Source organism: Manduca sexta, unplaced genomic scaffold (genome assembly GCF_014839805.1).
Source record: "Manduca sexta isolate Smith_Timp_Sample1 unplaced genomic scaffold, JHU_Msex_v1.0 HiC_scaffold_57, whole genome shotgun sequence".
NCBI lineage: Eukaryota > Metazoa > Arthropoda > Insecta > Lepidoptera > Sphingidae > Manduca > Manduca sexta.
The window spans coordinates 231,431-254,367 of record NW_023595374.1 but is presented as its reverse complement, the minus strand read 5'-3'; the positions used below and the strand labels follow the sequence as shown (position 1 = coordinate 254,367).

General features: G+C 33.1%; 1 protein-coding gene across 2 annotated transcripts; it reads right to left on the bottom strand.

Annotated features, from left to right (window-relative positions):
• Positions 1-234: 234 nt before the first annotated feature.
• LOC115441509 (protein yellow) lies at positions 235-22,737 on the bottom strand. Of its 2 annotated transcripts, none has more exons than XM_030166322.2 (7): positions 22,499-22,737; positions 10,769-11,017; positions 4,383-4,552; positions 3,083-3,247; positions 2,451-2,622; positions 1,838-2,019; positions 235-853 (listed from the first exon to the last, which is right to left on the bottom strand). In XM_030166322.2, exons 2-7 carry the CDS (start codon positions 10,983-10,985, stop codon positions 416-418), a joined length of 1,344 nt encoding a protein of 447 aa, XP_030022182.1. In that variant the 5' UTR covers positions 10,986-11,017; positions 22,499-22,737; the 3' UTR covers positions 235-415. The 2 variants fall into 2 exon arrangements, with proteins under 2 accessions (XP_030022182.1, XP_030022180.1); XM_030166320.2 differs by lacking the exon at positions 22,499-22,737 and adding an exon at positions 11,531-11,606.
• Between the last annotated feature and the right edge of the window lie 200 nt (positions 22,738-22,937).

Below are 22,937 nucleotides of genomic sequence, written 5' to 3'. Positions count from 1 at the left end.
GAATAGCAGCGCCTATGCTCGGGATGACATTTGTCGCAGCCCTAGGCACACAGTTAAGTGTGTACCTATATATCTCATGGTTGCCAATTCACATTGAAGCCTATAAGGGCTCACGAACAGTTACTAGCCTTCTCCCCCTGCTCCCATCCTGAGGAACAACCACTCAACCAAGACCCCTAACCCAGAGCCTACTGTAGTTACTTTGGTGTGTTAAGTAGAAAAAGAAATAAATAGTTTTATATTTATCATAATACAATTTAATTATGAAATCAGTATAAGTAACATTATAATTAGTAAATATACTTACTTAATCTAAAATTCATAAATTAAATTGTTATAACGTATTGTATATACTATATATATGGCCAAATATACATGAAATCGCGGAGCAAATTTTCAGACAAAGCGTTGATCTCTACAAAAATGCTACAGCGCCATATTTGTATTGACGATGATGGTGATGGGTTTGATAGATGATATTGGCATGGTAGTCTGGGCTTTGACCTTTTGGGTTAGTCTTGCAAGGTGAATTAGCCATCAGAACAGGGATTTTCTCAGCGTGGATCCTGAAATTTATTTTGTTTGAATTGAGACTTCCAGTCATGACTCTTTGGAAACTTGATGTCAAAACCCAAAGTTCTTGTTCGCCTTTAAGATTATTTACGACTTTAACTCCGCTTGCAAACTGCAATGTTTCGCTATTGATTGCCACTTTGTGGAAGTTACGTGGAGAGAATTCTGATGCTGTGTTCCAGCACAAAATGCTTGGAGGATCCATGTAGCCAAAGTAAAGGATGCCGTCGCGATCCATGGCTTCAGCTGCTGACTGACTTGCGCGTTCCTCTGGGAATACCTGTAGAAATAAATATTATTGAATATTGTAACAGCCTCGGTGACTTAGTTATGTCGCGTGTGCGGTCCCGGATTGAACAAAATGTTATTTCATTTTTCTGCTCGGTATCAGCCCGGAGACTGGAATTTGTGCTCGATGTGGCGATAGGCTCGCCCCCTATTACCGTAAGATGAAATACACTTGGCTAAGTTGCATGCCCTGGTTACACCTCCGTATAATCTTTCGGTGATAGAGGCGCGAGACGATTTTTTGTTTTTTAAATATATACCCCCTTATTCATAAACGTTTTTTATCTAACGACCGAGTAAGGCTGTGATAACAAGTCTGTTTCTCAGTGCTGACGGCATGGTAGTCTTCGCAGTGCGTACATACCGCCGTTGTGATTGGCTAATATTGAAATACAACAATAATAACCAATCACAACGGCCCTATGTCTGTTTCTCAGTGCCGTTGGGCACTGAGAAACAGGCTTGTTATCACAGCTTTACTCCGTCCTTAGATAAAAAACGTTTATGAATAAGGGGGTTAGTAAATAAGAATTAAAATACTTCCCTTTAGGGGCCGTTCAAGTATTACGTAACGCAATTTGGGGAGGAGGGGGGTCTTGTAAAACGTTACGATGCGTTACAGGGGCGGGAGGAGGGTTCGTACAAAGCGTTATGTAACAATGTTTTTTTTATTTAAAACAATAACGAAGGTCTTTTAGCGACTTTTCGGTATTTTGCGTAAAATAATTGTAAATATTAGAAAAAAAAAATAACTTTAGAGTTACATAACTTTGGAGGGGGGGGGCGTACAGGAAAAGTTACAACGCGATAAATGGGGGGGGGGGGTCAAAATCTTCAAAAATTGCGTTACGTAATACTTGAACGGCCCCTTCATTATTTCTACGATCTATTGTATGACAACCTACTTCGTATGAGTATTTTATATAATGTGCAATCGATTATTATAATGCAAAGGTATAAAATAAAAAGCACTTACAAATACATCTCCGGGGTTGACCGTAGGATCGTGTAATAAAGATTCGTTTCTCAATACTCCAGTGCGAACAACGTTCTCAGTGGTGGACGCTAAAGCGTGGAAGTAAAGCAAGCGGCCCTTTCCCGGTCGGTAGGGAGATAGAGCCATGCCGAGAACTCCGTCCATAAGGTCGAAGGATTCACCTGTAAAAATTATATCAATTACAAATTATTATGGCAAACTTTGATATGCCATGTAATAAAACTATTTAAAAAAAAAGTTTTTACAATGTATTAAACGAGTTTCTAAGAGCTTCTTAATATAGAAGTATACCCTGTTTAAATCAGCACTGGCTGGTGATGGTGTCCTACCCCAGCAAAACGATGCGAATAGGCATAAATAAAAAAAATATATAATGTAAGGCAGAAGTATACATAGGTATTGTACCTATGATCATCATCATTTCGCGCTCCGCGGGAAATAATTTATGTGTTTAATGTACTGAACGTCTCAGTAGTCAAAGTTGCGTTAATAATGAGTTGTGTATGCGTCTGCCAAGTGTGAATTTGCCGCCTGGGGCACGGACCCTGGCTTGCCCCCCCTAGATCCGGGGTTGTAGAAAAGTAACACTTACCATCAATAGTAAAGGTTCCTCTAGAGGGATACGGGAAGAATAATTTATTAGTGGCTCGCCAGGAGCGGTCTCCAGCCACATCAACTACGAGCACTCCAAATCCACTCACGTCAGCAACATACACAAAAGTATCAGAGCAGTCGCCGTAGCGATGAGATCTGACGTCGACCACCTATTGATAAAATAAATAATTAATAACATATTATTATCATTATACTAACCGTATTTTTCTGTCGTAACTCGTAACTAACTTTAGTAAATTATACACATGAACCTTCCTCTCGAATCATTCCATTCATTCTTAAAAACCGCATGAAAATCTGTTCAAGTAGCGTAGCGTGGGTTGTTCCCTTCCGGGACGGACTCGGAGGTGGAGGAAATTTCTTTTTAAATATGTAAGGATACTATTGATAAGTACTAATCTTTACTAATATATAAAGCTAAAGAGTTTGTTTCAACGCGCTAATCTTAGAAACTACTAAACCGATTTAAATTTTTATTGACTCATAAGAAGCTACTTTACTCCCGAATGCTATAGGCTACTTTTTATCGCGGGAAAATATTTATCCCGGAAAAAAACCTCACACAGGCGGAGCCGCAGGCAAATGCATAAATATAAAATTGTTACTTACTGGAGTGATGAAAAGTGATGATGCGGTATAGCTGGAGGTGTTAACGACATGTCTGTAAATAAGTTTGTCGGTTGAGAGATCGAATGCTAGAAGTTGAGGCGGGCAAAACTGTGTTTCTCCGATCTTGCCTGCGTCCATTACCCACAGCCGATTGCATTCGTCGATCTGAAATAGTAGGTAGATACTTAATGCGTGGCTGATTTGTAGTTTTGCTTTATTTTTATAGATTTTTTAGCTCTCCAGAGGTAACCAAGTAAGACATGATCCAAGGAGCCTTTGTGACACACATGAAAATTAAACTTACGTAATGTGAATATAAGATTGATAAAAGGATCGTATAATCGACGACTATGCTGAAAGTATTACGTAGTTAGTTTTTGTTTACTACCACCGTGTTTTGAAAGTTATAGCTATATCTAGTTCCATTCAACACCAAAAAGTGATCCGTACGAATTGTCAACGTGATGTTTATGAATACCTGCGCTATTAAGTAATAATTATTTATCTTCATAGATATGTACTTATGTCTACACTAAAATAAAAATATAAGTAAAAAATAATATTTTCTATTTTAACTTTACGAAACTAAGGAAACTGCGTTACAATTTTTAATAAAATAACTATCGTAATACAATAATATTGTCAAAGTTAACATTATTTTTTTTACTAATTAAAGACAAGTTCAGTTAAAATGTCACTGAATCATAATTATGGGAGCGCCTACTAAACATTATCTCATAGATCTTGTTTTTTTATACTACGTGAATAACGTGAAGCAATCATTGCATTCTCTTTGTTAGGGATAGCACGTGTCTATTGTCTTACTTAATGAGATTGCAACGTTTTACAGGAAAATATAAAGACGAACACTTAAGTTCATGGCTATAATATCCAAGGCGTTATTGCAGATGTTAAACAGACGCCTTGAGCAACACCTTATGGCCTATAAAATAATATGATTAACTACGATAAACACTTATTTCAATTTAACATTGTTGTACGAAGCGATCCAGTCTTCTCAATATACACTATATAATGTATAATTATAATCAAACATATTACAGTTACTTTATTATCTGAATTCAATTATTCATTGCAGGTCGATAAGTACCTACGTTAATAAAGTTAAGGTCTTATGTAGGTAGGTATTATGTAAAGTTTAAATATGTTGTTACAAGGACAAAAGCTCATATTACTTAATAGCGCGGGTTCAATCGTAATCAATTACTTAGTACTTAGTACAGCTTCAAAGCTGACTTAATTGAAGGGACTAGATAATTTATTCGTGCTCAATACGTACAGCCACTCTGAATACTGAAGTGAGCCCTTGACAGTTTGAGCCCTGGTTTTCATGCCACGAGTAGTCAGGATAGCCCACGATGCGGCCTTGCTCGTCCACTGTTCCGAGTGTTACCGGCCGACCTTCATCGAACCGAGGTATCGACACGAAAATACGTGACGTCAGACCACCTGTTTACAAGAATAACAAAATGACCATCAGCATATATCAATAATAATAGGAAGTGTATTGTCTTCTAAATACTTAAAATGTGTTTATAATTAAATAAATAATATTAGGTTGTCAGTGGCAATATTATGTCACATACATTATGGTATTGTTTAAGCTTTTATCTCAATTCAGAGATAGGCAGAGCAGCTATAAACCGAGATTTTGACACTTAGGTAAGTCCTACGTAATAGTAAGCGAGATATAATTCCAGACTTAGACTAATCCGACGAATGTACTTTCACAGAATGGGGACATTTGCAGAATTCTACCTCGGTTTCCCTTTACACTCTTAAGGGCAGCCTAATAGGAGCCATGAAGGACTTGCGGACAGACTTTAAAGGTTGTTCGTCACTCATAAGTCTATACACTCAATACACTCACAAGTCATCTACAACTCTATACAGTCAAGTATCCTCTGCGACCCCTGAGATGGGTGGCCGTCGACGCCTTCCTCCGGTGCGCGGGAGCTTTTATTACCTAACATTCGAAGATAGGCGCCATCGCGTAATGGCAATTACGGTAAACATTTAAACACTTTTTGTCGCAGGAATTCGTAGCCGTCCGTAATGCAGCGAAGCACCGCAGAGTTGTAGTTGGTATTGTCGTGCTTTGGGTTGTAGTGTAAGAAACTCGGTCTGGCAGCTGGCTGACGTTCTTCATCTTTTCGGGTTGCTCTATGACTGATTCTTAGACCTGTGACCCTAATATATATTGGACCCTGTATTGGATGATTACATCCAATCGCCTCTTCAGGATAGCCGGTAGTGATAAAGAATGCACTTTCTCCGCGAAATAAAAAAAGATTAAACTCTAATATTTGACATAAAGACCCAATATTACTTTAACCAACAGGTCTCTGGACAGCGATCGAAATACGTAGGATGTACATACACAAATTACAAATTCTTGTAGAGACATAATAAATTACAAGCATATTTTTAGACAAAAATCTAATTATTGTTCGTTTATAATGCCAGCTTCATCATAAAACATAATGGTCGTTAGATATTTCAAACTATGCCGCAAAGGAGACCTATTGAGTCAAGCGTACTATATATACCTAATCTATGTAGGTAACATTTCATGTACCATGAGGGATTGGATTTGATTCCCGGATTTAGACACGCTAAGACCATGATAAAAATCGGTTGTGGCGCGGTAGCTTCTTAGGTTCTAAACATTTGTTGTTGTAACATGTTACAACTAGCCTCAATATTTTGTTACACTAACTCCATATCTTATATGATTTAACGGTCACAACTATGAAATCATGAGGGTAGCAATAACAACTTTTACAGAGTTAAAGATATGTTTGCATGCGTATAAGATTAATCTGTACTAAGAAAGCTATCAAAAATTTTATGTTAGTTCTCGAAAATTATGCGGATATAATATTGTCATTTTACCGTCCAGCAGGATAACAGCTAAGATGTAACATAAAAAAATAAAATTCAGTAAAAAAAAATTTAGGTAAAGTTAATACACTTGGTTAAAATGCCATGTTACACCTTAGCCCTATCATAACAACGCCCTTGCCTTCCTACATATTTAACAATGACTGTAGATAGCTGTATAAAAATATAGTTCCATCCTTCCAATATTTATTGTAGAAATAAATAGAAAACAACATGCAAACAAACGAACGGGGCTGGCAAAATACAGTTCAACCCAACCGCTAGGCTTACCTAGATAATGGGTACCCATAAATAAAACATGTTTTTAAAATTTCTCAGATATTTAGAACACTATATCTAACATCAAAAAGGTGAACAATACACATTGCGTGGCATGTCATATGCCATTAGTTCACCTTATTGAATTACTGGGCCGGTCACGCCGATGGCTAGTTTTTGTAAGTACATATCTGACTTTCGACCAAGGTCTTTCGAATTATCCTAAACACTAAAACCCGGAACCGGCGTTATATCTATTGAGTAACTGTCGCTGCAAGGTTACATAATTTAGACAACATATTTAATACATAAATAAATTAAATCAAGTAGACAAGTTGGAACATTATGATTTTTTTGTGCATTTAACAGGACCAGGTCAAATATAATACACGTGTACTCTAGATTTCAGATTTTTTTGCTTCAGCGCCATTGCGAAATTATTATCAAGTAACCTCCAAGGCGTGTACATAATATTCGAATATTTTTAATTATTTGCATGGTTGACAAATTTTGGATTGCTTATCTTCTTAAAGTAGAACGAAATTCTAATTAGGGTTGACATTTATTTGCTGCACTATTAAGATTAGCAGACAATTAAATTAATCTATAATTTAAATTTAACTATTCTAACACTAATTAATTATGCATAGGTTAACGGCTTTCATTATTAGTATGTTGTAAGTACTTAGTCTAAATTCCTTGTCCTTATTGTAAATATTTTTTGATATATCAATAATAATGAATTATTATCCAAACATTCATAAATAGAGTACGCGACTCTGTAGTAAGTGGTAACGTTGCGAAAGTTTTTTTATATATTTTTTTATTTATCTAACTTTGTTTTATTTTCTAGCTACATACATATTAAATACATATAATATATAATTTTGCATGCTGTGGTCTCCTATAATTTAAGAGGCACGTCACATTGTTAATTGTACCAATATTACGACATTGTATTTATTATATGCCGCGTATCCTTTGTTGGAGGTCCTTAAATAAATAAATAAAATAAAATATTTATAATCTTGACGAGATACTGGATATATTACGTAGTATTTACATACTTACTATTAGTATTTAAATGCGTACTATAATAATATAAAGCTAAAGAGTTTGTATGTTTGAACACGCTAATCTCAGGGACTACTGGTTCGATTGAAAAGTTCTTTTAGTGTCGAAAACCCATTTATCGGAGCATCAATGAAATATGTTGCTAAAACAAGAAAAAATTATTCCTTATGAGAGCTCCCGTTGCGTGCGCTGCGTAAACTCTTAAACAATTTTAAATAATACATATGTAGCATATTATGCCTACCTAATATGAAACATGTAATAAATTACGGTTAACGAATTAGCAAAGCCCTTTTATTCTGAATTATTGGGGACTAATCTTGTAATGCTACTGGTGATAACTTTATAACAATTTCCTTTTATGATGTGATTTTAACTTTTGACCAATGAGTTAATTATGTATATTAGTAAAAAAAAATATATTATTATATCCTCTTTTGTAACAAATTTAACAAAAAAATAACCGTTGTCCTAAACAGATTGTTACATCCAGATAGATTAAGGTTTACAGATTCCAATGAAAACTTGCTCGCCCATAAATACATCATAGATAAAAAAAAAATACTACAAAACTGTACTGTGTTTTGACAAATGTCCCTAGGTATCTAAATAAAAAAGGTTGGTCGCATTCGAAACAAATTAAATAAGGTAATTCAGATTATCTTCCGGAAAATGGGGTGACGTAAAGTTTGGCCAATGTACAAAGTAACCCATGTTTACGGGAATTGATAAATATACCTATAATATTATTATGTAAATTTCCATATCGACGGTTGAATCGAAAAGACGGTTGTTTCGAAAAATTTTAACTAGGTAAAAAAAAACTTAGAAAAAGGAGCTGATTTTGAATATGTATTAAACTTAATGTCGAGACGTTTGTTTCGAAAAATTTTTAACTAGGTTAAAACAAAATTGGAAATAGGAGCTGAGTTTAAATATGTATGAAACCTAGTGTCGCAAAAAAATGTCGCTTAAGTCAATTAGCCTTTCAACCGTCGATATGATTTTAGAAAACTATGTGGATTTAGTAACGTATATTTTGTAGCAGCGAATCAATGCAATATTACTAGTCACCATTATGTATGGGCCACCTAAATTGTTGTTCTTAAAATAGTACCACCATTATGTATAAATTAAATTTTGCCGAACACATTTTGACAAACCGGACTGCGTGAAAAAAAAACTGTTACCGTGTGCTTTTTGTGTGCGTAAATTGACAGTAGTGCGATTAGAATTCTACACTAGTAAAATAATTAATTATGATTAGAATTAGGTACGGACAAGGAAGTTAAATATTTCGCGCTCCTATACTATAGACATTGTTACACGATTATATTAAATACTTATTTAAAAGAGAGAGAGGTTTCTTGCTTAAAAAATTGAGGTCTCTCGTCAGTACTTATCTTTTTTTTTATTTCATATTTGTAGTAGTCGCGGCTGTTTTACTTTTTTTTGTGTCTTCACCTCCACACTTTTAACTTCATAATTCTTTCCACTTCATAAAAATTATGACTCATCAGTGATTATGACAAAAAAGGTTTGGGTAAGATCGGTCGAAGAAAAATACGACATAACTATTTAAATATTAAATTTATAATTAACTTCCTAGTTCAGCAGGTCAAAGCTAGTTGCTATATTTAATAAAATATGTCAGTATTTTTAGGTCACAGAAACCGAATATTATTTTAATTATTTAATTAATTAAAATAATTATTTTTAGACCATTAAGCACCAAGAGTTAATAATATATAATAATATCAGCCCTGTATTATATACTTGCCCAGTGCTGAGCACGAGCCTCCTGTACTACTGAGAGGGATTAGGCATTAGTCCACCACGCTGACCAAGTGTCGTTTGCTAGGCTTCACACACCTTCGAAATTCCTATAAAGAACTTCTCAGATGTGCAGGTTTCCTCACGATGTTTTCTTTCACCGTTAAAGCGAACGATAAATTCACAAAGAATACACACATGATTTTTTAGAAACGTCAGAGGTGTGTGCCCTTGGGATTTGAACCTGCGGACATTCGTCTTGGCATTCCGTTCCACACCCAACTAGGCTATCGCCGCTTACTTAACCAAGAGTTAGTCCTACCATTTTTATGAAAATATTTTATATATCAATAAATCGATGGTGTTATCAAATAAACAACAAATACATTTTATAGCGGTGACTAGTAGCAGACTCCCCGTCCGTATAGGTCGCAGTACGTTGCCTGCACGATACACCTCGTAACGGTGAGTATCCGAAACAAGGTGTATCCAGGCGCCGCACGTGACATCTTCCCGACCAATGGGGTGAGCCTGCGCGCCACCAGGGAGTCACGTAGTCCATGGCGCGTGAGTGTACTTATGATAAGTTTATAATTATGTGCATTAAAGTTTACGCTGCAATATTATGGACTCTAATTGAAGCTGACCCACCCCGACTATAATTTTATTTTTTAAATCGCATGTGTTATTTTTGATGACACAATATTATCATTCTTGCCGCCCTTGTACCTGGTATCTCATCTATGCTGCCACAAAGGTCGTCCTAATGAATAATTTTCAAATTTCGTAACCGACGATATTTATCAGCGTCCTTAGCATAAAATCTTCTTGATTTATTCAAAAAGACATGACTGATGAAGTATACCTAAACATACTTTATAATCACTGAATATGTTAACAATAAAGAAATTCACGCATTGCAGTAAAATATTTTTTACAACTAAATGATTAGACGGGTAGTTCTCTCGTCTGAATCCTGATGCTAAGCTTCACGATCACCCAGGTTATCAGTTGCAATACCATTATGAGCCCAAAAATCACAAATGTCCGAATTGCATGAAATTAGCTCACCTAAGGCACCCTAAGGCATTGGATAGTAGGTTCCAAAATACCCAAGGAGTGTATTACAAACCTGGGCTAATAGATAGTCACCCAAATTGAGCATCGAAATTTAGGCTTCCTATTTATTAAATTCAGCTTTTAATATTAATAACAAGGTCTTATCAAAATGCTAAAATAATGCTATTTATACCCAAACTTTGTTCAAGTAACACAACTACGGTCTACGCAATAAATACGATTATGTCCTTGCTATACAAATTCAATATAATATGTCTCATGTAACTGAATATAAAATATTATAAGAAAAATAAAAGATTAATGTTATTAGTAATACCAAATACTTATGTAGCAATATGTAAATCCATCAAGCTATTGGTCCCGGTTATTAAAAATCAATTTTCATCGGCATCTCTGACAACCAATTAAATTATTTGGCACTTATCTATACTTTAATATATTTTTGGCACGTTTGGCACGTCTAATTTGGTATAAGATCCCCGAATGTATCAACAACGATAGTTTTAACCAACGTGAAACGCAGATTTTTTTTACAAAGAATATTAATATTATAAAGTAATAGAAGAAGAAACTTACCCGATCTATGTTGTACATCGACATCAATTGGCACGGAGTTTCCTGGCACATAATGGCGCTGCTGCTGAGCGTATTGTTTAGCTTCTGCGCTCGGGAACACGAAGTCGAGATCATTCCATTGCCGGACTACGCGCAGATCGCTCTTCGCTCCCAAACCTGGCCAGCAGCATGCCAGACAGTAGGAAAGGAGGAAGAACCTCTCTACACCGTACGACATCTCCAACTTATAAGCGTCGAGTTGCTGCGGATCTATTGAATTAAAATAATGTTTTAGCAACTAGAAAATAGAGAATATTTTGCATTATAAGCAATATGTTTAAAATAAAATTAATTTATTATACAATACTGTCGTATTACTGTGAAAATTGTTTATAATAAATAAACACAACAAAGTGCATTATTACGAAACTCAAAAATGGTGCGTTACGAGTTTGTAAGTAGTTCAAGCTGATGAGCATTACAAAGTAGCCTGATAACGAGAACTATTACCTCAAAACAATTTATGGAGAATGATATTCTATGGTAATGAGTGGCAGGACATGAGGTACGATAATGTATCTAATTCTGTCCTCATAATGAAGAAATACATCTAACATTTTTTTAATGGAATTAAATACATATTCGTGATCAGTAAAAAAGACATATCAATACTTTTGTCTCTATATAGAAATTTATGTAGTAATATCCTTTTCCCTACGGCGGTAAAATTATAAGTAAAATAAATAATATTCGTAATCTAGAAAAAATAAAAGATGAATTTACCATATCGACTGAATAGATCCTGGCACACACCGTATTTTTGATTAATAGAATACATTATATGTTGATAAATAACTATTACAGTCTATTTAACTTCTAAAAACACAATATTTATTCTCACAATTTTTTAAATATTATTCACAAAGCGCTAAATTTGCACACGTCGAACACAAACAGAGTTACGATGAGACTCCCAAAATTTAACGCTAATAAAATTCATAATAAACAATGTAAAGCGATAAAAATATTTTATAAATTATAATATTTTTTAAATTACAAATATGAATTAAACATGCAATTATACCCGACTTGGATAATAATTATTTATTCTACCACATTTACAATAAACACAAAGTTATTTTCTAATGAAAATTACTTTTTATGTTTATTTTTTATTTAACGATTATTAGTTTCGGTATCACCGTGCTGGAAAATTATTATTGATTTTCGGACACGTGTGGTGCGATTGTTTTTTTAAATCACACTGACTAACCGATAACTAAGGTTGCCTAGATGAAGTGGTGTTCTCTACTATCTAATTTATAGGTTAACCTATGAATATCATTGAAATTCTTAATCGCATTATAATCGCTATATACACGTGTTTAAATATAAATATTGTAAGTAAGAATACTTATGATACTTTTATGTTTATAACAATATCTATAAATAGATGCATAATTAAACAAAATAATATGTAGATATGTTTGCAAATTTCTAGTAGTTTTTAGAGGTCGTAGTGACACTGTTATATTAGTTTAATTGTAAAATAAAATTTGTTTGCAATTAACTTATACAACGAACGGAGTATTTAAGCTGTTTTTCATTAAAATGCAATAACATTAATTACCGTAAAGGGGTTTTAGCAGATTTTTTAGTTGATAATATCACTTATTATCTAAACCTTACGTCATTTTTAACGGTGCAATGACCGTGTGATTTGGACTTTTAACACGGCAATAAAGGACGAATTTATAAAAAACAGCAAATAGTATTGACAATTTCAATAATTACTTTGTATAGATAATTATATCCAATTTGAACCTAAGCTCGAAATTCTTTTTTATAAAAAGCCGATAGAGTCATGACTAGCTCTATATTATACTAGTTGCCCCGGCAAACGTCGTTTTGCTGTTACATTATTGCTACAAAATATTTTTGTAGTTAAATAAAATTATAAATATTAAAATCGCGATTAAATAGGGGTTGGTAGCAGAAGAGTGAAAATTTACGGATGTATGTATTTTTAATGCCAAATCATAAAAAAAGAACCTAAAAAAAATTGTCAAAAAAAAATTGAGGTTGAGATTATTTCAAGACGAAAATTTCACTAAGGGATTTAAAATATAGTTTAACCAATTCTCAGACCTACCAATTATATCCAATAAATTTTATAAGAATCGCTCGAGGTTTTTCGGAGAGGTTTGGGAACTTACACTGTGACACGAGAATTTTATATATTAGGTTGAACTCTACTTAATTTGAAAATAATAAACAATTTCAGCACGCCTATCGAGTATCTACAAATGACACAACTGCACGACTATAGCTGATAATTACAAAGACGGAACTAAAACTGAAACGTCCTTATTGTGTAAATACTTACTAGTTGTTTGTTTTCAATGGGAGGAAAATAAGGTTTACCCCATGGTTACAATATCGTAAATATTATCATCGGCATTAAATAACTGCTTTGATCTTTAATTGCCGTCTGATACGCCTTTACTCAACGAGCATGCACACGTTTTTAGTTTTTTTTTTAATGCAATTACACAACAAATTAAATTTGGTATGCATGATATTATATATTACAAAGTCCTTGTTATAAACGTCTTGAGAGAACAATTTTGAGTTTAAAACAAAGGTAATTGTGATTCTAAATTCATGCCTAAATCATTATTACCTACACTTCGTTAACAATATATTCGTTTTTAGAGTATTTAATGGGAATTTTATGCTTACAAGTTACATGTAATTACATTTAAGCATAAAATTCCAGAATAACACGGAAATCCGCATTGCAGTTAAATTTTTAAAGTAGAATAGTTAAAAAATAATATTAGATAATTAATAACTACTTATATTTTTGAATATAATAGTTTTAATGATTTTAATTTTCCTGCCAGTAATATTTAGAATAATTTAAATTACTAAAACAGACATACCTCTATATCCAAAACCATATTGCCTATATTTGATTATCCTGTACGGGTTTACGAAGCTATCCGCCCACTTTTCGCACAATTTTATATTTGGTGTCATAGTATTAACAGACGACACAATGAACTGTCCATTACCATTGCCCAAACACTTTACGGGTGTTAACGGAATGAATGCTATGGTTCTCTGATAGTCGTTCAAGGTTCGAACTCTGTAAACTCTTACGACACTAGGTAAATACGATGCAATACTTGAAGAAATAAAATGATGCAGCCGCTACTGATAGGTGCAAAAAAAAATGACTAGTAATGCCTATGAGATTAAGGGTCTCGTTGTCAAATTGGGAATATATTTTGTTAAACATTTATCATATTAAACTGATAATATAGATTACTATTTATTTGATGGGATATATTAGATTAACTTTTGTATGGGGTCAGCTTAAATATTTATAGGACGAGTAGCATTTAATCAGAAGTTGTGGAACAGGCTATAAATATACAGCAGCCTCAAAATCAACAAACCAACGATTCATTCAAGTTGCTAGCATCCTATTTGATATAATAAAATTGTGGAAGTTTGTGAAGATGTTTGAATATCTCTAGCAAATGAACGTACAGGTAGATCGATGGAAGAATGCGCTATAAATTTGGCGTAAATATAGACGTATGGCGTAAATATAAATGAGAACTTTAGTTTCAGGTAAAGAAGTTAACAAGTGCGGACTGCGGATCTTCGAGTAAAATTTAAAGAGGCATAAATATGAGCTAATAACATTTTTTACGAAAAGTTAATAGTATTTCCATTTACGTCCCATCAATGATATCACATCCTTGCATGATGTTTGCCTTTGTTATTCGTTTTTACTAAACTTTGTATAGTTTAACCGACGGCTTACATAAAATAAAAATGCGTGACAGAATGTTGACCTGTTTTGGCATTGCGCCATGATGCAACTTTTGATTTGTGTAGGCCATTATGATTATACAAAGACTACGCAAAGGTTAAAGAAGGGATAAGATTGGTCTAACGAGAAGGTACCTCGTGTCTATAATAATGGACTAAGGAAATTCTATTATTAACCCTTTGGACAGTACAAGAAGTTAAAGAACTACGTACTTTAGTAGAGGGTCTTTAATATTCTGAATGGACGTAAATAAAATAATATTATATTTAACTTACATAATATTTTATTCGCCTCAAAGACATGCCGTTAGATTGATTTTTGGTTTTGGGTGGCATTCAAGTTTAGATCGTGGCAACAAAGAATTTAGTAAATGCTAAGGACAAAATTTGAATACTATATAATTGTGACCTGAGTTGTACCGAATGGAATAATATTCTTATACTTTTGAAACAGGTCACGACCAAAAAAAGCGTGTAGTAATACTTCCAGGATGTTACAATATCTTTGTAGATACTGTACTAGCGGCCGGGCCTAGCTTTGCATGAGCCCTCGCTGCAATCTACATGTGGTGTTATTTATTGGAATAAAACTATTTTCCGGATTTAAATGTGGTTTTAAAACCGTGAAAAAAAAACGGATAATAGTTGTATTTCAATGTCAACATTCGCGTATACATAAGACATCATTATGGTGTTATAAATATGTTTAAAAAATAATGTTTAATTCACTTAGATTTTTTGCTTCGATAAAATAATACGTTCAGTGGCGTAGTTGTAAAACAGAATACAGAACGACTGTCCTATATATTTTTGTGTTAGCCACCCCTGCAATCAACACCGTGGGAAACCTACGAATGGGATACTGGAATCCCCCGGTTTGCCAACTGCAGAGGAACTTTGGGTTCGACCCCTGAGTCGGGTCAATTGATATTGGGTTTTTCTGTTTAGTACTACTTATGAGAACTCTGTTCAGTATCTGCTCGGAGTCTGTATTGTGCCCGGTAAATGGCAATAACTTCTTCGTAGCATTCGATAATTTGAAGAACACGAAGTGTGGCTGCGGTACCCTCTACCTACCCTTTAAGAAGGAAAAATGCGTGATCATGTTTGTATTTATTAGTTTATATCGTTATAAAATTTGGAAATTTATAGAAGTCTATTACTATGAACTAATTAATTATTTATACTATAATGTTATAAAGAGGAAAGAGTTCTGTGTTTGTATGTTTGTAAACTAATCTCTGAAACTGGTGAACCGATTTTGAAAATATTTTCATTAATAGGAAGCTACAATACTCCTGAGTGCTGTAGGCTACGTTTTGTCCTAGGAAAAGATAAAGCGGGACTTTGAACCCGGAAAACCTTATTCACGCATCGTTTTATTTAATACGTTAACTAAGCAACAAAGATCTATTTTATATATTTTATTTTTCTTAAAGTAACTAGCAAGGTCATTTCATTCCCGTCTATTCCTATTTCTTTCCTTTAAGGCTAAGAGCACACAGATGAGATCAGAGGACATGATTTTTTTTAATTAAGGAACTGTTTGCGCGGTACATAAATCACGAAGCCTTCTTGTTTATTTGCTATGTAAAAAAAAGTATTATGACGCGCTCTTTAAATAAATTCTCTTGTAGAGGAGAATGTTAGTTACATTTTCTTTATGTACTTACATGAATAAAAGGATTGTTAAAGTACAAAATCAAATGCAAATCCCGGAACAAATTTACAATAGACGTGTTAGTTGTGGTGACTGTAATATTTGCATTTCACTAGATGATGCGTGTTTGGTCATGTATGACGTTCGTCATTTATAATAATGAAAATAATTCACTGTTATTGGTAGTTACTATGTGTGCGAGGATATTTCTTTCAAGTCTTTAACATTTTATTAAATTGAAGTGAATGCGGTGTTGTGGTGGCAATTTTATGTTTGAAATTATAGTTTAGGATAGTTGGTTTTAGTCATCATAAATCCACAAGATTGATATGTAAATAAATGAAAGTGTTTTTAATTATTAAATTTTCTATAAAACTCCATGAAAGAAAGTACATAATAACTACCGTGAAATAATAATGGTGACCAAAGTAGCAATTCGGATCATCAACGCTTATTAGTAATGAGAGAGAGTTTTCAAGCCATAACGGCACAGTAAAAAATGTTGGTTTTCCGGTGAATGAACTCCAAACTCATTAAGAATTCAACTTAAGTGCGAAGGAAAATCTTAAAAAAACAAAGCGTGATTACAAAATAAATAAAATTTACAACCGAGTAAACATTTTTGTCATAATACGTAGCACAAACTTCGATATATTTTGTGAGGCTGTGGCTGTGATGCGAGTAGGTATGTAGCTGTGCGCAAACATTAAAGTTGTAAAACTAGAAAGATGACGTTATCATCATTAGTTTACATCGGCAACAAAAGGTCTACGGCCATATTCTCAAACAATAATCTTAGTTTATGACAGTTTTTTTATAGTAATGTTGTAATAGACTTCTACATCCGCATATATAATTTATCAACGATACATTAATATTTATAGGCCACCTTTGAGTTTTAAATTAACAATAACGATTATTTAAACCGATTGTTATTAATTTGTTTTGGTTCAAGGGCGTAACTAAAATAATTTTCTAGGGTGCCAGCATAACAAAAAAACAATATTCCGGTTAAACGATTCATATCTTCTTCAGTTTGCTAGACCCTGGGCGTTATTAAAGCTATTATGAAGATAATAGATTACGGCAGGGACTAAGAGTCTTGCTATCCAACAGCCGGAACAAACAGGTTCACGTGCTCTCCGAGGCGCGGAGCTGAGGATAGAGTTTCGTCGAGGGTAATGACATTTGAACCACTTAATGAGATTGATTTTGGCGCAGCGCAAATTCTATACGACATAATATATTATATATTTTACCAGAAATTCCCTAAGTTATGAAATGCTTTCAGTTCTTTTAAATCTTAAACATGCGAGATTTTAAGGTACTATAAGCTATCAGGGGCTGTTGTATTTTGAAAAACCATTTTATTTCCATAATTAACATTTAGTTATTTATCATTGATATTTATATATTTTAACACGCTTAGTTTTTCAGTTAGAAAAAAAATAAATCGCCATCACGTGCTAAAGATTAATATTCCATAAGTAATGATTGATTGCGAGTATCTATAAATATTTTTTATGGAATCTATTACTACAGTTCTAGTATAAAAATGATGTTTTCCTCAGTTACACAACATTTATAATGATCACAATAAGTAGATTGATAATATCGCTCGCATTTCATAATGGGCCTCGGATGTAATACGGGATCTCGTACCTACTTTTTTTTTTCAATAAAATTCTTCCATACTGCCGCAAAATCTAGATGACGCAGATGATTGCTTAACAATATCACAAAGAAACGAAACTCTTTTAATTACTCGTATACCCGTAACATATAGTTATACCAATAACTAAAGGTAGCATAATTGATGTACCTACATTAAATCCGATACTTCTCCAGGTGTCACCGAATCTGTCTACAGCTACAGAGATCGAGAAAACGCAATAGCAAAGATTTTTTTGTGTAGTATTTCAATCTTACATTTCTAGTCGAGTCTATTTTATTTGTAGCTATATCTCACTACAATACAGCATTATGGAATAGGTACCTAAAACTAAGTAATTTGGAAAATAGACATGAATTACACAAATTATTCGACTTAAAAACGATTAGACCCGTGATGTTTGGCATAAAGAGAATGGGTTATTTTTTGTCGCAAAAACATAGATCAGGCACAAAAAACAATGAAAACATACAATCATACGGATAACAACTTATTTTTTTTGTCAATCCACAAAAAATAAATACAATCTTTTCTCTCTACTTGGTATTGTTTGGTAGAAATAGATTTTTTAAATTGACTACTCAGGAATATAAGTTCTGGATTTATTTACAATACCAGTGACTGTTGGAACCAAGTGTCGTAACCTCTTAATTAGTTTTTAAAGGAAGCAGAACTACTTGTCCAAAAATAATTAAGTACGAAGTACTTATAAAAAATATCAGTGGATTTGTTGAATCATTTACACTATATTTAGAAAATTCGGTATGGACTATTCATATGCTACAATAACGCGCCAAGCCAAGCGATTGTTCTATTATTTTCTAAGTGGTTTTAAACGTGTACTAATATACAAAAAAGCGAAATGGTAGTTTATCAATGTTTATTGATACCAAGGCTTTGCGTATTGTGTAACATAATATTGCTATTTCGATCTTAAATGGTCAACGGATCAGTCTTAAGTTGTGAATATAAAATATGATACTCTGTGGTAATGTCCCAGACCTTAACAGTCAGTGATACCTCCGTGCACCCTGAAAATTTTCACCGCAAGAAACGCAATTTGTTATTGGTAAGTACTGATATGCAGAACTGTGGCTTGTTCTTGATTATTTGATCACTAAAACTTTCCTGAATTAGCTCCTTGATTAGTATATAAATGTTTGACTACTTCAAAAAAATTAAATACAATTTGAGAATGTTAGAAGTTTTGTGTGAATATGTGGATACAGATCGTTTAGATAACGTTTCAGTTTTGCAATAATTATTTTAATTTTTTACACTGTGAATTTTTTGTTTTATGTTTTTCCACGGTCTACATTCTTTGTATTATTTTTTTCTATGTAGCGTCATATTATTGTCATAGGTAAATTTTATCTACTAATGGTTTGGATCGCTTTACAAATTAAATAATTAATATTTATCCACAGTGAGAAGAATATAGACGTGAATTGCATTTCTAATAAAAAAAAGTCAATATAGCATTTGGGATAAAAATCAAATGATACGTAGAGACACACAGATCCCGCTCATTTATTTATTTGAAATGATATTTAAATGACAAAGCTATATAAACTAAGTAGATCTAACCATCTAAAGGTTTTAAGTTGATGTAAAAAAGAAAGTGGATGTATCTATCGGAAGGTTATTATTGTAGTTACCCTGAGTAAGTAGCTTGTCTGACAACTTGCCTGACAATAAGTGTCGTACCGATAAACAGCTCAACTTTATGGACACCATCAAAATTACAAAGTGTTTCATTTAGTATTGTACCGCAGTACCTACGCTTATCAAGTTTTCACACTACAATACTACTAAAAATTCCTTGTTTATTCAAAATTTCCCTTTGGGATCTTGTGAGATTATACTTTGTGCAAAATCAAAAATTATTAAAATTTACCTATATAGATAGATGCCTATAGAAGAAAATTATTGAAATCTGTCATTGTTTTAATTATTTATCAGTTATATACTCACGTCCATTATTCGTTCTCTACGTTATTTTGACCTCAGGGATTTTTTTAAGTGGCTTGAACAAGACATTATTGATGTTAACCGCAAGCAATTTATAGGTATAATTCTCAAGTACATAGTAAGTAAATATATATTATTAGTCATTATCGCCATCTAACACTGACAATAATTATTGTTTACTACAAATACTTAAATGCTACCTAGAAGATTTTCAATACAACTTTTAGATCATTTAAAAAAAGGGGGTGTTTTTAGGCGTTATGTTACTACTTTGATAATGTGTTAAAATTCATATTCAGAACATAGAGCACTGGAATTAATAAAAAATTAAAATTAAGGCGGAAATACACATGCCTGTAAAATGGAACGGTAGAATGCATGCCATACAAATAACTGATATATTGTGGATATACTTTCATGTTCGTTGGATGTAATTTGCGACCTTGAATCCCTGCATTTGTAAGTATTGGTGGGCACTTATACGAATAGCATATCAAAAAGGTTTAATTTTATGTAAGCAATTTTACACGTTAATATATCTACTAAATATTTACAGTTAGTTGCTTGCGTGTCAACTACGGGCATGGTATAGCTACTATACCATAATGCGTATACACATGACAATGGGAGGAACGTGCAACGAGCTAGTATGCGAGTGTGCTAGTTACTGTCAAAAAAGCAAATATTTTGCATTCTATTTTTTTGCCAAATACAGGCATATCAGTTAGCATGTACACAAGACTGAAGGTGGCACGGACAAGGAGCTGGTATGCCAGTGTGACAGCTACAGTGATGTGTATATCCGCCCTCATATTTATTAAGTACAGTCATTGCGAATATTCATTTAAATTTTATTATTGGTTCGTACCTTTTAGTTTAATTGTAAAATACGGATAAGTAAAAATATTTGAGAACATGTTAAATTAGAAAAACTGATTACAGTCAATGTTTGATCCTCTATGTAATTATAGACTTTAAGACTTCAATGCGATCTGCGGATAACATTGCTGATAATAAAAATAATAAAGTTTTCGTAATAACTCGAATGTGGGTAGTCACAAGGTTTACAATATTAAGTCATATTGTTAGTCAGAGCGATATAAAAGACTAGCGTTTGCCCGCGGCTTCACCCGCGTGACTGAGTTTCCGGGATAAAAGTCCCACTATATATTTTCCCGGTATAGATAGTAGCCTATAACCTTCCCAGAGTCAACTACCTCCACACGAAACTTCATAAAAATCTGTTCAGTAGATTTTGAGAAAATCGATAACATACAGACAGACAGAAAAGGGGACTTTGTTTTATATGTATAGATTATAAAAAAGATAAAGTTTATCTACATTAAATACTTAAAGCGTTAAATGTGTTTATTTTGATAAGAGTTTTATAAATATTAGCATTGTAAAAAAGGATCCGATTTAATGACAGTTATGGCTCAGTATTTTGTTCATAGTGGCTTGAGCTTCAATATAGAAGGATACATGCTGTCGCGGACTTTTATTTAGGGCTATTTAAGAAAAACAATCCTGCGGTACATCATCTTTGTCTAACTCCAACGGTTTAAGCAGCGTACGCCAAGATAGCATTTTTTTTTTCGCCTTACTGGATATGTATCGTTATATTATGATCAAATTACATGAAATCATTATAAATTGTAGCCTATGTGTTATTCTGATGTATAACCAATATGACTATAAAGTTTCATACTCATCCCATCAACAAATTTTCGTGAAAGAGGAACAAATATACATACATACATACATCCTTACAATCCTCGCATTTATAATAAGGATTAGTAGGATAAATTTTAACCGACTTAAAAATAGGAGAAGGTTCTCAATTCGACTATATTTTTTATGTTTGTTACCTCAGAACTTTGAGTGAACTGATTTTGATGATTCTTTTTTTATTAGGCACCGACTCCAAAATTGGTATCCAGTATAGGCAGGCAATGTAAAATAGTTTTTAGTGGTTTTTAAAGGCGGTATAATTTTTTATTAAAAAGTTTTTGTGCTAAATTGATCTACAGAAAAGTATTGTTAAAGACATGCCAAAGGGTTTTCCATAACAATAATAGTTTTTAAATTGTATAAGAACCAACAAACGTGGATATAAAATGATTTGATATGCAGAAAGTTGTAGCCGCTAAGCCGGTCTCAATTTATAAAAAACCACTTCAGTGTAGTCAGTCTCGTTACGTATAATACTGTTATGACTTTGATTTTTTTTATGACGTATGATTAACATATGACATTTGCTGTACATTCAACCTCTATCATACAAATCCTAGTAAACGGACCGTGCTAGTTCAAAAATAAACGTGACGAAGCTAAACAAGTTTGTTTATAGCCAACGTGTTATTAATTTCGGTTTGCTCATCCGATACGAACTACGGTCATATAATTAAATAATTATTATTTTATTTTGCATTATTTCTATGCTTTAAGTATGAATTAATATTATATAACTTGCTCAACAATTATTTGAATGTAAGTACTACAAAAAATATGTCGCCGCGTGATATAAAAACCAGGATTACCATAATATACTATTATAATTCTGCCTGAACAACAAAACAATAACTAAAGTTGTAAAACGTACCTTTGGCTAAATGATTTCTTGTTGGTGTTTTCTTAATTTCACTGTTTTTTTAAATTTAATATTTTTATTGGCACAGGTGTCTTTTCCGACAGACGGGTGTGTACTGTTGCGAAAGCGCACTAAATGCCATAGATGGATAGAGCGCTTTTATTTAAACTGAGTTACTGCTCATCTTCCTTAACAGGCCGCACAACTTTGACGCACCAGTTCACAACACGTGCGTCTATGAATACTATTGTAAATATATTATTTTTTTTTCATTAGTTCATTTGTTCTGAAGATAAAAACACTATTGTGATCACACAGTAATGTTAATTACGATCTCATTTTACGTCTGTGTTTGTGCAAATAATATGAAATTGTCTGTTATGAATTATAAATAAAATATGTTTTTATTATAATTGGATAATTATTTCAACGAATTAACAATATTTTATTA